Source organism: Anarhichas minor, unplaced genomic scaffold, assembly GCF_050575085.1.
Source record: "Anarhichas minor isolate MPS153535 unplaced genomic scaffold, ASM5057508v1 ptg000014l, whole genome shotgun sequence".
Classification (NCBI taxonomy): Eukaryota; Metazoa; Chordata; class Actinopteri; order Perciformes; family Anarhichadidae; genus Anarhichas; species Anarhichas minor.
The window spans coordinates 1,846,782-1,863,458 of NW_027466460.1; the positions used below are offsets into that span (position 1 = coordinate 1,846,782).

Below are 16,677 nucleotides of genomic sequence, written 5' to 3' on the forward strand. Positions count from 1 at the left end.
GCCAGGTGGTTAAACGTAAGGCTGGAAAGTACTGTAAGTGTTTCAGAGGCATGGCTGTCCCCTTGAAATAATTAGCTTTACAATCCCTACATTTAGAGAATAACCTAACACCAGCTGAAAATCTCCATTTTGCTGACCTCTAGTGTGTGATGTTCTCACTTTAATGTGGTGATGAAGAGGTTTAGTGTGTATGTGCAACCCACCACAAGTGAGTGATGTGCAGGTTGGTGTTAAGTTGCTCTATAAAGACAAACTGAAGAAGTGTATTAGCTTGAACATAGCCCCTTCACATATTTACAAGACGACAATTCTCGCCTTGTGGTCGCATGCCTCTGCCAACCAGGCATGTTGCAGTTTACATCCACGTTCGTCCAAAATGTCGTGCCTTCATCCTTCTTTTATATTACACATTTGTGTGAAATTGTCATAATTAACATATGAATTCCCGAGTTATAGCCAGTGACCTTTGAAGACCGAAATGTAATCACTTCATCCTTCAGTCCAGGTGGACATTTGTGCTCGTTCCCTCCAGATGCTCCTCAGATATCGGGAAGGGACGGACGGTCGGACAGATGACAGACAGACAAACGAAAAACATAATGCCTTAAAATGCATTCAAACACAGAGACTCAGCTGGGTCAGATCGATTTAATCCGGGCTCCTACTGTCTGCATGTCTGAGCGAGACACTGAACGCTGAGGTGAAAGTTGCTCTGTGGGTGCTTCACAGCAGCCCACTGCTCCTGATGCTGAGGATGGCTTTAAATGCAGAGGTCACGTTTCATGTATGTACCAGCATGTATGTGATGACTGTAATAAAGTCGAAGTTTAAGCTGTCGCAGTGGGCTAGAACTGTCAGTCATGATCATTCACTGTATTATAAAAAAAAACTACAACCTATCCAGGCTCACATCAGACCATACACCCCTCGACTGAGCAGGGCTGACTCACATTAACACTCACATTCACACATTGTGAAAATTTGGAGTCCTCCAACCCAAAAAGTGTGTGCAATCAAAATGTCAGCTACAATCACCCCTTTCATAGAAAAACTGCATGGGGCCACTTCACAACACTTCACTTCACAACAGAACGGCTGCCCGCTTCACCTGCTGCATAGGACAAAAAGAAGGTGTGTAATCCTCAAAGCGCCCGCAGAGGGTGCAATGCTCCCCATGTGCTGGAAAGCACCTTTGCTGTTTGCTCGTCTTGTCAGTAGGTGGTAAATTAAGCACTTAAAAAAACATGCAATTTTTTTTACAGTCTGAAGGTGTGCGCTCGAAAACAGCAACATCCTCAGACAGACGATAACACTGAATCCTAAATACGGTTTGTTTCGTTTAAATGATTTTTCCACCTCGGTCAGGACCTGCAGCTCGCTGTCTGGACATTGTTCTGCCTGCTGTGTTCTTGGCGCTAAGGCAACATGTATGCTTTGCCACATGGATAACTGCAATCTGAATTAGTAAATTCTCAGCTGATCTTTATTGACGTGTTTGAGCTGTACTATCATAAGCGCAAAAATCTTTTGTGAATCAGACGTTGAGATGGGACGGATAGCGGTTGCAAATGATGTGCAATTCGTAGTGCTACCAGCTATGACTTCTGACCTTGGTGAGTCAAGTTATATAATAAGCGATGGAAATTATGGTGAAAACTACCACAATTAGGCCCAGAATGTCAAAGTTTTTCTTGGTCGGCAACTCCAGTGGGAGGCAAAGCCACAATAAGACTGAGATGTGTTGGTTATCTTACAAGGTAATTATACCAGATTACCTCTCGCTCTTTTTGTTTTGGCCATTTCGTAGCTTGAATAATGGCAGAGCTCAAACTAAATCAGTCGATTGTTTTATTCACACATCCCTGAAATCTGTTTAATTCACAATGTTTCACTAAGGCCCAGACACCCGAGGTGTGTGCTGATGTGTTATTGACAGTGCTGGTCCATGCAGGAGTAAATATCACTGAGGTGTGAATTCACCAGAGGGGGCTGCTGATCTCATATTCCTCCATTTCTTTGTTTTCTCTCCACTGAGTATTTGCTTCCTCACCTGCGTTCTCCCAGAACAACAAGAGAGCATCGTTGTTCCCGAGGGCTAAAACAGGAGGATTATATGGTTTTTTGTTCTGTCATTTGCCCCTTTTCAAAGGTGAGGCGACACATGCATGTTGTCAGATGCCTGTGGGAGTTGTGTTCTGATGCTGAACAGCGACAAACTATTGGAAACAAAAGTAAAGAGCAAAAACCTGCACACAGACAAATGTAATTGCATAGAAGAATGCAGCATTTATGGCTACAGTGCTATATCGGCAACATCACGGCAGTGAAATGTTCAGAGCCAAGAGTTGAGCTGAATAAACCTTAAGCAAACTAACAATACACCCTTTTAACAGGATGCATTCTCTTGACATTCGTTTGGAGTTTGACTTTCTTCAGCATGTGCACATTCATTTATAATAGTTAATGCAAGTCTGTTTTAATTCAGTGCCTCAGAGACCAACAGGTTAGCTGGTGATCCCGGCGACATTACTGTCTTTAAGAGGCTGTAGCGGGCTCGGTTTTAAAGCTACTGACTATTTATTTTAAAACTTGACCTAACTGTATAAAATGACCTGTTGTGACCTGTAGGATAATCACAGCCTCGTGACATTTTACAGCCACTAACACCAGACCGAGGGCATTCAGAGGATGTATGGCTTCCATAAGTATATTGACAAGGTGGGGGTTTCTGAGCCGTTTCCACAACATAAGTGCTCGCCATCTAATTGCCGAAAAATGCAATTGTTGCAGAAATCTCCAAATGTCAAAAGTTTTAGATTCCAAATCACAGCATGGATTTACAAATCATGGGAATGGACATCATAAGCCCCTTCAGGCTCCCAGCTTTCCGATGATGTACACCATTTCTATGTGGCGTATACTGTTGACCTGCTATCCCTCCCTAAAGATCCCATGCCCCCTCCTAAGAAAGACAAAGGGCTGAAAAGTATACAAACTGTGAGCACCTGGTAGAGGTGTCAAAAACAACAATTGAGAATATTATATAATTACTTTGTAATAAACAAAAAAAAAGCTCAGAAAGGGTTTCAACAAGGGGTTTGTTTTTTTTTAAGAAAAAAACCCTCCGAACTGCAAGGAGACCAAGAAAAGAGAAACATGTTACTCAAAAGAGATTCCCTCTCACCTACCTGATGCTACAATGATCCCCGGCGCTGTGTCCCTGCTGGCTATGTTTCCAGATGTGTAGGGATTCGCAGACACGTGGAGATGGAGATGTAATGAACAGTATGGCTGCAGAGAAGAAAATCACAAACTCAGTTATCAAAACTATTATACCAAAGACCTTCAAAAGACGCTTCTGAAAGAAAGGCTGTTGCATCGACGTGGATGCACAACCCTCCCAAGTCGCGAGTTTCATCACAAACACCTTTTCCCCATTGGCTGGTTCCACCATTAATTTTGATTGGGTTAACCTTTACCGACACAATTCTCATTACGACCCAGCAAAATGCCAGTAGTGCAGGCCATGTTGTGACGGGCTGTTTGGAGGTTTATTAAAACTCTAACATTTCCTGACAAATGACTGTATAATGTGGATAGAAGGCGAGGCATGCCACAGAATCCTTAATTGGTTTATCAAAATAAAAAAGGTGAGTACTTTTCATATCAAGTCATGTTACAAGAAGACGTGCAGCAGAGACACAAACCATCAAATCGACACGGTCATCTTCGTCTGGCTTCTTCTCATTCAGGTACACAGAATAGTGGGCGACTGTGGCTAAGTGGAGAGCGGGGCCGTCCTTCAATCAGAGGATCGGTGGTTCGATCCCCCGGCTCTGGCTCCGCTAGTCGCATGTCGATGTGTCCTTGAGCAAGACACTTAGCTCCCGTAGCTGTGCCTACGGTGTGATAGGATCTGAATTGCTTTGGATAAATAAAAACGTCTGCTAAATGACTGTAATGTAATGTAGTGTAGAAGAGGGAGATGGCAGTGGGTGGGCTTCACTGACAAAACACCACAGCCGTAGTTAAAAAGTTATGCAGTGAGAATCCTTACTCTGACTGTCCCACCTTGGCCTTTGAGTGAAAGCTAGACTAGACTATGAGAAGCAACTTTCAAGGTCTTTCCGGAAGAACGAAATGTCTGCTTTTCTGTCTGACACCTCTTTGTCTTTGTTTTTTAAATGGGAGGTCAGCTTATTGGACTGAATCAAAATGGCTGACCTTTCGTCTCAGCAGCCTCAGAGCACTCAGCTTTGACGGGCGCTGCTCTTTCTGAGCTCGGCCTCTCATTGCTACTGGGATCAGTCAACTCCTGTCAAGGCCTCTCTTTGATGGAAGCACACACACATACATAACCATGTATGAACGCAGCAGAACGCTTGCAGATACGAAGACACTCACTAGCACACAGTGAATGCTGTTGCCCCTCAGGTCTTTGCTCGGCGCCTGCAGTAAACTCCAGTCTCTGCCTCTGTTGTAGGTGATGTGCGTCTTCACTTGGTTATCCGTCTTTCTGTTGGCGAGGAACATCCCCTTTATTCCCGCTACCTGGGGAATCAGAAAGAGAACAGCTCACAACTGCAAATGAAAACAGATGCACACGTCATACGCCCAAAATATTTTATTATTGTACTTCCATCCGAGTCTTGTTGCAGAAAATGTATGCAAAGACTGCAAAGCAAATCACATGCCCTGGGGCGATGTAGCGAAGCACGCCTACCTCTTCTGTATTCCCAACAAAAACAAACATTGAGCGGAGAATGATTGACTGTCTGGGGACTTTTCAGTCATCAATGTGTGCCTTAAATTAATCTGACTCCTTGTTGGAAGCCCCTCGGAATCAGTGGCAGTCGCATCAGGCGATGAAAGTTCACTTTAGTAATTGACTGATACTTCAATCTCCCTTGGAGGAGAGATTTAGCATATCCTACATTTTGGGTGGCGACCCCAATCAAGACAGTAGATTTGATTATATCGCCGAGGCCACAGCAAGACACCTGCAGCATCATCAACAGCTTAATTATCTGATTCAGAGATATAGTATTTGCAGATGTTTGGCTATGGCTTTACAAGTTGTGCATGCATGCATACAAGAGCCTCAACATTAGCCCCTAGCACACTTCTTTTTCTTTTTGGATTAGGTGCATTTTGCAAAGTAATATCTGCAGTTATTCATCAAAGAAAGAAATAATCTCAGCCTCCAAAAAATCCATATCCCTGGCACAATCCCCTCTTGCCTTTGTTGATGTCAGCACTTTGAAGCTACTTCGTATTCACACAATGTGCTCTGAAGACTGTTGGCCTACAGCAGCAGGGGCTGTTTCCAAAATGACAAAACATCATCTCTACCTCCTAGCTCTAAAATATTGATCAGTGTTCATAATAAACTTGTGGGCTGAGCTCTCATCAAGCAGGCCTTTATTTGATACCATTACCTAAAAAGAAAAAAATGGCCAAAATTAATACTGCAAACTTGGGGGTGGAGTGGGGTGTGGGGTAGACCTCATGTACGGCATACCAATGGAAGACTGGAGCAGAGTCAACTAAAAAAGAAGTCCACTTGTCCACACCAGTCTATGCAGCCTATGCAGAGCCCCCCCCCCCCGAGGTCGAGTGGACTGACTCGAGTGAGAATCTTCAAGCTTCGGGCTGAAGAATTTAGCTCTTGAATTCAAAAAATGATGTCGACATCATTCTGCAAAAAATGTGCATTCGTCAAGGCTCCGTCTTCAATATGTATATAAATAAATAGGCTACTGTAATAAGAAAGTGCCCTATCCCCAAGGTATGTCTCCACAATCAGGAAGTCACTGCGGGACTAACAAAGGATTATCTTATCTCTTATCTGAAGTGAAAATCATGAATTTTGGGGACAATCTGATCCTGCTGCCCCCCACAGCAAAGCCTGGACCTGATGGAGCAGTACTGTCAGACCTGAGCCCCGACAGACCCCCAAAAGACTAAAATAATCTTTACCAAAATAGGATAAATATGTTCAACCAAAGAAAGAAAAAAAGTGGAGAACTACACAGACTATAATAAACTAGGTTTATAAATAAGGTAAAACAAATATCCAAACCGAATCCAATTAGAATTTTGACAAAAACTCATTGAGTGTGTAATTTAACCAATTGCACTCTATGGCTGCGAGCTGTTGGGTCCACTTACAGAACAAGATGATCCTTAATGGTACAAACACCCCTTTGAGACCCTGCATGCATGGTTCTGTAAGATTCTCCTATATTTCAAGAAGAAAACTTCAAATAATGATTGCAGGGCCAATATCCAATATAAGCCAATATAAGAAAAATAGAAATAAATACCAATTACATTTTGGACACAACGTAGTGACCCCCCACTCATATCATTACCAAGCCCTGCAGTGCCAAGAGATCAGCAGATCAGCAGATCCTGCGGCTGAGCTCACAAACCGGCTCCACCAACGCACCAGCATTCAGACTCAGGTTATGATGTGGCATCAGCAGTAATGCGGGTGTTGTACTGGACCTTTGTGGTGAAAAGGAAGCTGAGCAGGAAGGCAAAGCTCTCGATTTTTATGTTCCGACCCTCACCTATGGTCATGAACTTTGGGTAGAGACCGAAAGAACGAGATCGTGGATACAAGTGGCTTAAAGGAGCCTCCATCATCGAGTGGCTGGGCTCAGCCTTAGAGGGTGAGGAGCTCAGACATCCGGAGGGAGCTCGGAGGAGAGCCGCTGCTCCTTCACATCGAAAGGGGTCAGCTGAGGTGGAACAGACATCTAAGCGTGATGCCTCCTGGACACCTCCCTTTAGAGGTTTTCAGGGCACGTCCAACTGGTAAGAGGCCCTGTTGTAGACCCAGACCATGCTGGAGGGATTAAATATCTTATTTCTGGGTCCCCCAAGAAGAGCTGGATAATGTAGAGAGGGACATCTGGAATACCCTGCTTAGCCTGCTGCCCCCGCTGCGGATAAGGAAGGAAGGATGGATGGAAGGATGGATAGATGGAATGATGGATGTTTACCTCGTAGAGGTCGACCATGACATTGCCCTCAGGGCCCATGCTGCTGACCACATTCTCCAGAGCCAGGGTGTAGTAGACCCCCGACGTGTCCGACACGTACAGGTTGTAGGTTTCATTCTGGTTCCACTCCTGTACCGCTGCAACCACTCGGTTTTCATCCGTACTTATCACATGCAGGTCCTGAAAGAGAGGCAAAGTTAACAGCAGTATGATACATAATAAATACCTCAGTAGCAGTGATTGATATTTATTTTTAATGTTCCCTTTAGTCCTGTTTTTGTTTTTAGGTGCAGGCTTCGTGACTTTTAGCTGCGACCAGCAGCTCCATAACTCACTCTGTTGATCCAAATAATACTTCCAATTTTCGCCATAGGAGTCTGCAATTTGGCATATAGGTCAAGTGTGTGGGTACGGCTTGTAAATAATATCCCTCTTTTAAGTCTTGCCTCATTATACAATATATATCTCAATATTTTCATATTTTCTAAAAAAACTGTTTGATTCTTTCCAATGAACGTCTGAATAATTTTGAAATTGCCGATCACATTCACCCTCTGGTCGCTTTTATTTTGAAGTCAGCTCCAACACACTTTTACCGTAAAGTCTAGTATAGAAGCCTACCGCCATATGTGGGGGGCTAGTTTGAAAGTAGAGTTCGGCTTCTCCTGAACTCAACATGTATAAAATTCGCTTTTTTGAAAGGAGACTTAGACTTAGGAGACTTCCAAATAAGCAGAATGCTTATTTAGAATGTATTATTTGTATATCATTTTCACGATAGATTTTCTGTAGAAGGAACACATTTTGGGGGAAACAAATTTTGTTTTTTTAATGTATTAATTTCTAAAATGAATAGAATAAATTAGCACTTAACCTGTTACCACTCCAGTAAAATTAGCCTAAAACACCTATCCAAGGCATACCCAAAGTAAATTGAAAGCTGTTCTTGAACCATTTGGAGTACATGCATGGTTTTGGTCTCTTTTGAAAGGTAACACTCTGATGTTTTTCACTGTAAGTGCTACTGGCATTGAGTAATAGAAGTTTAAACACACTGAAGTAGAAGGTTTTTATTTCCGCCTGAATATGTTTTTGCAAACGGACGCCTGCAGATGACTATAGCTGGAACTTATTAGCTGGGACCACAGCATGCAGCCTTACCTAGTCCAAGTTCAAATTTGATAACAATACCACAGTAAATTAATATTTTACACATGTTTTTCTAAGGGTATGTCTAGGCGTTTTCCAAAAAAGGACATTTGGAGACCCATGGTAACCATGGTTACATACCTAGGCTGTGTAAAAATGTGTATTCATAATTCAAACTAAAGCTTATTTATGTCGATATACAGTAATCTATAAGTTATTTTGCCATTATTCACTTTCCTAAAGTCTCCAAAATCACACTTTGCATTTTAGGCACGGACGCAGGAAGCAGACTCGCGGTTACGCAGTGACTTCCGTGTTGTGGCTCTAAATCTACCCACTGAAGCTGTATACCGTCATTTTTAAAATTTCATTGGCTATACGAAGCGTCAGTCATCAGAACGATCGGTTGCAATTGGCTCGAGCTTTACACGAAAGAAGAGGGGAAGACTCTCGTTGGCTATTGTAGGCTGTGGACAGGACATGGAAGCACCTAATAGGTCAAGTGAGGTGGCAATCGAAAGGACAGAGTGCAGCCGCCATTTTGAGACCCAGAGACTGGCAATATTTACATGCGAACCGGAGTTACGTTGGAAAATACATAAATAATTAGGCATATCTGCCGGCTAATTTGAAATGATGCAACAGCAGTCCGTGGGTATTTATGGACGTAATAATGTCTTTTGGACTAAATATTTTACTGGATTGGATCGTCTGGACCTTTGGCAATGTAACAAGACCGTTTTTGTTGGAATATTATCGACGGGTGGAATACTATGAGGCTTCATTGGTGAGTTGCCTCAATTTTGTAATTGCTTGTTTGTTGGTTGGTGGTCTGACAGAGGCGTTGATTGTACCTGCTGTTGTGATTGTATCTTGAAAGGGTTTGCATAATGATTATATCGATAGGTGATAATCGAATCACAAGAATCTTAGCTTTCCAAAGATATGTCGCATCAGTACCTACCTATACATAACACTTGTGTACATAACACAGGTGTACAGTTAACATTCCAAAGAAACGTGGGCGGGCCGTCGGAGTGTCAACAGGTTTCATTTGTAGTTGACATTTATAAAGGTTTGAATTTGCTTCTTATAATCATGTTTTTGATTGTGTCTCATTGAGAAACACCGATTGTAAAGATTTTTTAACACTCTCGTTGGGTTTAATCATATTCAATAATCTGAACTGTTACATCCTCTCTATTCACCCATTTCAATAAGAGGATACTACAATCATTATCACTACGTCAGGCTTGTTGGACAGAGATTATGCAGTTGAGGCCATGCTGTTTGGCTGTGTGCTTCATCTACCTCTGGCTGTGCCAATAACACCTTGCAATGAGCCGACAGCAACCGGGGCGCCCAGGGCTTGATTGAATAAAACATGTCTAATTGTCAATGGGGATGTGACAAGCGAGGCCATGCGCACACGGAGCAGCACGGAATAACAATTGTGAAAAACACTGTGAGTTACTTTTGGCCTTGATTTGCCCATAAATAACAAAGAGAGTGTCACACAGCGCCAGCGATGAACTGGCACCTCACTGCATCTCTAGCCCACATACCAAACACAGCTGAAAGCATATTATGTGCTTTTGCATGCAGACAACTACAAAACAACAAACCGCAGCACTATCAACTCAATTTCAATTGAATTTGTTTCAAATATTATCGGTGACCCATGATAAGATATGGACTCTTACCAAAGATCAATCCATTATTTTTTAATCACACAATTAGAATGTCAGCCTATTGAAGAGGCGTTATCAATGGTTATCATCATTCTAATGCTTCAGACGGTGAATTGAAAGAACATGACTTCAGTTTTAGTCAACGAAACTGCTTGGTTCGATTTAGGAAAAGATTGTAGTTTGGTTTAAAAGACGTTGTTACATAATCACATACTTAACTAACTCCACGTACATACAGTACGTGGAGTTAGTTAAGTATGTGATTTACATTCCAAAAGTACAGTCAAATACCGTATTTTCCGCACTATAAGGCGCACTTAAAAGCCTTTAATTTTCTCAAAAAACGACAGTGCGCCTTGTAATCCGGAGCGCCTTATATATGGATCAATTGGTTAATTGGTTGATCCATACTGGTTGTACACGGCGCTCTGTCAAAATGTTTCAGTACGACTGGTAAACTACAAAGCCGCACCGCGGTAAACACCGGTACTGTGCTTACTCCTAGTCCAACACCACTTGTGTGTATAAAGACCCCAAAATGGCACCTTTGAAGAGAAACGTTTACGACGCTATTCTATTCTATGCGCCTTATAATCCGGTGCGCCCTATATATAAAAACAGTTCTAACATAGGCCATTCATTGAAGGTGCGCCTTATAATCCGGTGCGCTTTATAGTGCGGAAAATACGGTAAGTCAATGTTGACTTTTGGTTTCAAATGGGACACAAAAAGCTGTCCCATGGGTGAAAGTCCATTTACCCATCCTCCTCCAAACACAGACTTTGTGTTTGAACGTGAATGGACTTCCTCCATTGCTCCCATCATAATAGCTACCATGAAATCGCTGGATAACATTCGAAGCAGGTGGTTAATCATCAAGATCTCGTGCATATCTGTTAATTGAATTTGAATCAGGCGGTATATTTGTTACCTTGGGAAGTGTGTACTTGGGCAGCTTCATTGGTGTAAAGACATCCCTTTTAGCAGACACATAGTAGATCGGCCTCCCTGCGGCTGACACCTTAAGGTGATGAAATCGTTGAGTGAAAACATTTTGGAGACACGTCAAATAAAAAACAGACCAAGCATTTTTCACCACTACGGAGACACACAGCTGCACTAATAGCACTCTCTGAGAATGACCTTGAAAAATGTCTCATACGCGGCTCGAAAGCTTTTCACTGAGCAAACTGGACAATTACCTACCTGGACAAAGACATACTCATCTTGTACCACCAGAGAATTGGGGTCAATGTAGCCGGGGAATGGTTTGCCCTTGTTGGCGTCGGTGCAGTTCTGCAGCTTGCAGGTGACATACAGCGCCTCTGCTCCCACGCACAAAGACACACACATACACACACGTCAAGTCATGGCATCAGCGACCGTATTAGCCAATGAAGAAAAGGCAGCCTTCATCCAGAGCCAAGCGGCCTTCTTTGTGGCTTCCTGCATTACACGTGTCAATAAAGTGGTCCCAGTCGGAGGGGGAGACAGATGACCACAGAGGCCAATTGCTTTCCTTGCCTTCAATTGCGGCGCCGGCAGAGAGCCTGTCCCCGCATGTTAGCCTCTGCCAAATATATGTCAGCTTCGTTCACAAGCGCATGATCAATAGTCTCTGGCTGTGTGACTGCAATTTCTGACACGACTGATGTTTGTTATGTGTGTTCGTATGATTGGTACTTTAAAGCTACAGAACATTATTTTAGTCCTGTACAAACATTTGCTCTGCTCAAACTAAGAGACATTAGATATTGCCATACAGACGGCAACAACTTAAAGGTTACCATGCGTTTAGGATCAAATGTCTAGAAATGGTAGACATGTTCATTTGACTGTAAAGTGTATATTTACAGGGACTGTTGCATAAACCAAGCAGCTCATGAATATTAAAGTTGAACGCAAGAAGAGGTTGACAAAAAAAATAAATGGCACCAAAGAAGCTTGAGAGTTTTATTTCTCTCCACAGGCGTAGGTTGCTGCTTCCGAAAAGAAGCTGATATGGAACCATGGTTGCAAAAAGTTATAAGAGACTTTCTGTGTCTGCCGGAGATAGGGAAGTTTGTCCTGAAGCTTGCTGCTGTATTTATACTCTGCTCTCTGAGTATGACTACAAACACTCACAGCTGAATGAAGCACAGAGTTCTCCGTCAGCAACTGGGAGGGTGGAGGGGTCGGATTGGAATCGGACCTATCAGTGGGATTCCCCTTTATAACAGTTTATCATATTTATAGCAAATGAATGATTTCTTAAAGTTTAAAATTGCGCTGACAGATAATGTCAAATAAATAATGAAATGACAAATAATGGGACAAATAAACAAAAAAATTGACGAAGTAAGCAAATCAAATCAAATACTCTATAGGAACTCATAATATCCCAGTGTTCATTGTCATTCAGGAGTACGAGTGATATTTCTCTATTCCAACGCAAGCTCCACTGAGCTAAATCACTTGCTTTTTAAAAGCATTCTAATAAATGCATTACTTTTCACTCTATGGCTATTGTCTGTCCCAAGACTCGGCCATTTCCGCTGTCCCTCTGCATCACCCTTCAGCAGCATTGTCCACACACAACTCCCAATTCTTCTCTACTTCAGCACAATGTTCATACAGTGCAAAGACAGGAGAAAGCGGAGCGCTGAACACGGAATTCCATTACTCACGTCCTTCAGAGATGCTGGTTTCCAGGTGAATTAAGCCCGGCTCTTTGTCCAAACCCATTTTTGACCTGAAAGGCAGACAAATGTGTTTCAGGAACATCACCATTAGTCTTTAGCCTTCAGGCAGATGCCACCCACTGTAGCTGCTGTCAGACCTGATAGATTGCACACTGCAAAGTCGCACAAATGTATAACTACAAAGAGTCATGTGCTATGACAGTTGTGGTAAACATCAGCAGGAGTTGGGTGGAGGAATTGCCTTGTCTTTGTCTTCATTGTGGATGAGAGTCTAAAGTGTGACGAAAAAGGACCTCAGGTTTACTGTGTGATATAAATGTGTAGAGCCCCCAGATCGGATGGAGGAAGAGGTTTCCTGGCATCATTAGGAGAGGAAAAGCCATTGATTTTCTCTCTACAGTAGGGAATAACATATTAGGGCATTAAATATGAATTAAAAAGACTGGGGGATCACAGGGGAAGCGGAGGGAGAACAGGGAGGTGGAGAGAGACAGGGGGGGGAGAGACAGAGATGAGTCCACAGGTAACACACACCTAAACAGAGAGAGAGATAAAAGGGGACCGTGAGAGACCACCATAGCATTAGACGCATTGGTAATTTCACTGATGATTTTCTCATCCAAACCCCATTTCCACTTTGACTGAATAATCCCCTCAGCTACTCAAGAACAGGGTGAGGCAGGCAGAGAAAAACTCTTCTAGTCAGTGGAGCTTCATGGTTTTGTTTAAACTTTACCTCTAAGCGGTGGGAAGCAAAGCTCAGCTTCTACGTTGCCGGCCCACTGCAGCGGCTCTGTGCTCGTGTGACACGAGCTCGGACAGCTGTGTGGTCTCTGAGGACACTAGACGTCAGAACAAGTGGAGCTGAGCTGTTGCTTTGCAAAAAAAATATCCCATTCAGGCAGCTCCAGATGTTTTTATAGCGATTGGTAATGTCATATGCAAAACACTTCACGGCTGTACTAGCTAAGCTCACAAAGTGATTATAGCTGAATGCGGTGGAATTGAGAATGCCGTTTGTTCAAATCTGCACCGACCTGCGCCGTGTGACCGAGTGCTGGTCATGTTGATTAAATGAGCTGACTACTCTTCATCTCCTTCACATGTTTGGTGGCCACATGTCCACCGGCCATAAGCTCCCTCTGCAGCCTCATTACCAGGACTACCACCACACCTACGGCACAGTATGCGTCCCAAAATAGAACTCTGACAGCTTCTGCAGCATCAGCCCTCCAGGCTCCCTTCACTCCTGGCTGCCCAGCTTGTTACTACCCTGACAGTTTATAGAGGTGAAAGCTTTTTGTTACAGTTAGTTACTGTGTAGAGGCCAGACATGCTAGATACCGCTGAGCTGGACCTGACACCTGTGACCTGATGACGACAAGACCATGTAGCTGAGGAGAGGACGGGAGAGCAGTGGGGCTGCACAATTCATCGAATATGAATCATAATTTTTGCTTTGACCACTCAAAGTGCTTTAACACTACATTTCATCATTCACCCATTCACACCCATCTATACACTGATGACAGGGGCTACCATGTAAGGTGCCACCTGCCCATCACGACTCTAACAGTCCCACACTGCACTGCAGGCACAGCTTGCGGGAGCAATTTGGGGTTAAGTGTCTTGCCTAAGGACACATCGGTGGACTAGTGGAGCCGCCATACCGCTGCACGTGCACCGTACAGCGGCAGCCAGTGAGAAACTTTCCCGAAAATTGTGGATGCTGTCCAAAATGGAAAAGCGATATACTTTATATAACTCGTTGTGCCCATCTGCTCTCTCCAGAGAGCCTGGGGGGATTTTACTCAGGAACGGGCGCTCTGTGTGGGAGGACCTTCTCCCCAGTTCTGCCTGGCCCTTGCTAAGTGTATTTCGTCCATGTACGCTGTGAACGGCTCTCGTGCGTGGGCTTCAACAGGCCTGGGGTGAAAGATGGCTAGAGGCCAACCCTGACTGGATCTCGCTGCAACCCGGGGCCATAGACTTGCACTCGCTGTGCCCTCTCCCCCCGCAGGGAAGAACGGGGCTCCCGGCACGACTCAGGAGTCTGGGGCTATGTCGGCAACCCACCCAACCCGTCTTCCAACACGGGTCCTGTCTCATTTACTGGATCATCACCATTCATATCTATAACAATGTGTTTATAATGAAATTGTTTACTAGAGCAAACAACTAAATAGTTTATCTAGCCTCTTAATTTTGCTTGTGCACCAGATTGATGCGTTTGGACACTGGAGACACCTGTTATGACAAGGTGTAAATGTTATCGGTACAAATCATATCTAGATACAATGTGGATGCGAGGCACATTGTAATGCGAGGTGTGAAGGGTTAACGACTATGCAACGATTCCAGATAGACACAAACTATCACAACTTGGCTTTGAAGGCCTTGCTGAGAGGAACCATGAGATTATTTCAATCATTCATATACTTTATTTCAACTCAAAGGAAAACAGTACTCAGGTTGAGCCCAAAACTGATTTTGGAGCCTCTCTCCACGGCTGAACACTGTCGGTCACATAATGTAACTGTCTGCCACAGAGGACGATCAAGTAATCCAGACACATGAATAATTTAAATCTTAAAAACCTCTCTGGCTCATCCGCTCCTCACTTTGTGGAGGCGCAGTCTGTTCAGGACATTTACAATGTCAAAAGTGCCCTTCATGATGACGTCAACACTAGTTTTACTGATAAGTTGTCACACAATTATTGTTTCGTAATATTAATGCAACAGTTTGTCTAGATCTGCATGAAATATTTAGTTTGTTCAAGAATGAAGTAATCCAGCGCCTCTTAAATCATTTCATTTGTACAGATACATAATTGTTTATTATCATTACTAAACATATTTAACAGTTTTCCAGAGTTGGATGAATCCTATCCTGTAACTGAACCTGAAAATCCAAATCATAATTAAAGCTGAATGATTCTTTCCTTTTTATATTGAAACTGCAATAATAATAATAATAATAATACATTTTATTTATAGAGCGCTTTTCAAAATTCTCAAAGACACTTTACAAACATTAAAATCATCATAAAAAAGCCATACACTAAAAACAAGCAATGTTTGTCATATTTATCACTATGCAGCTGTTACCAATTAACATAATGCCATTTGGACCGCAGTGGCTCCCCCAGACATTTATCATCAGGGCGGCCAGATGGGTTTTTATGCTGTGGTAGTTCATAGGCTCGTTGAGATCTATGTCAATATGCCATTCCAGTGATTGATTGATCGATCGATGGCCGTGCCCCCCCCTCTTGGCACCGCCACTCTTAGACCGTTAATCTGTTCTCACTTCCAACTCGTCAAATACCAACGCTTTTTTTTTTTATAAAGACATTTCGCAGGTGTAAAGTGACACACCGTCATAGTTTGAAGCGTTGGGCCACTGAGCAAGGGTCGGTTTTTGACGAGTTGAGACAGAACGTGTTGATCAAGGACAGTAATGTAACATTTTACCAAATGCACGTGCTGAATTGGTATTATTTCTGTACAATACTAGCTAGGTTAGTTACTAGTTAGTCAATTACTTCTATCTGACTGGTTTGCATTACAGAATCTTTGGAGGAACAAGCAACATCATGCATCATTATGCAACATGCATAATTGTATCTGATTATTTTCATGGAGAAAAAGCATACATTAGCTTTACTGCGTTTCAGACTATGGAGCTCACCAATTTAGGTCTAGAGTTGAATTTATAGAAAACAATCATTAGGCAATTGCAAGTTAGATCTTTTTTTTCAATCAGCCCTGACCTGAATAGAACAAAACCAGTGCTGTATCGTGAATGATGTCAGATCAAGTTCATAATTTCATATTTTCTACAACTTGTTCATCAATGTCCAAATCTCTGTACTTACCAGTAGAACCGGTTGGGGGCCACTCTCTCGTGCACCACTTGCCACTTTCTCCCAAACTCCACCGAGCTGTAGAGCTGCAACAAGAAAACCAGGTGAGAATTCATTCACATAGCATCTAAACAGCCAGTCAGATGTACCGCAACACAAACCATCCTACTATCACACGCTGTGCATTTCCACTTTTCTCTGGGTTTGTTTTCACAAGGACATGCTTAAGGACATTTAGGGATACAAGCATTATCTGCCTTCCAACACGACTACCTATT

General features: G+C 43.0%; 1 protein-coding gene across 1 annotated transcript in view; it reads right to left on the reverse strand.

The window, feature by feature from the left end:
• The window catches only part of sorcs1 (sortilin-related VPS10 domain containing receptor 1), a 147,442-nt gene that overhangs the window by 25,765 nt on the left and 105,000 nt on the right, over positions 1 to 16,677 (reverse strand). Inside the window, exons 5-11 of the mRNA XM_076091047.1 lie at positions 16,412 to 16,485; positions 12,517 to 12,581; positions 11,057 to 11,175; positions 10,782 to 10,871; positions 7,011 to 7,190; positions 4,405 to 4,551; positions 3,189 to 3,291 (exon numbers count right to left, since the gene is read on the reverse strand). Coding sequence (XP_075947162.1) covers positions 3,189 to 3,291; positions 4,405 to 4,551; positions 7,011 to 7,190; positions 10,782 to 10,871; positions 11,057 to 11,175; positions 12,517 to 12,581; positions 16,412 to 16,485 — 778 coding nt within the window. The remainder of the gene's footprint in view (positions 1 to 3,188; positions 3,292 to 4,404; positions 4,552 to 7,010; positions 7,191 to 10,781; positions 10,872 to 11,056; positions 11,176 to 12,516; positions 12,582 to 16,411; positions 16,486 to 16,677) is intronic.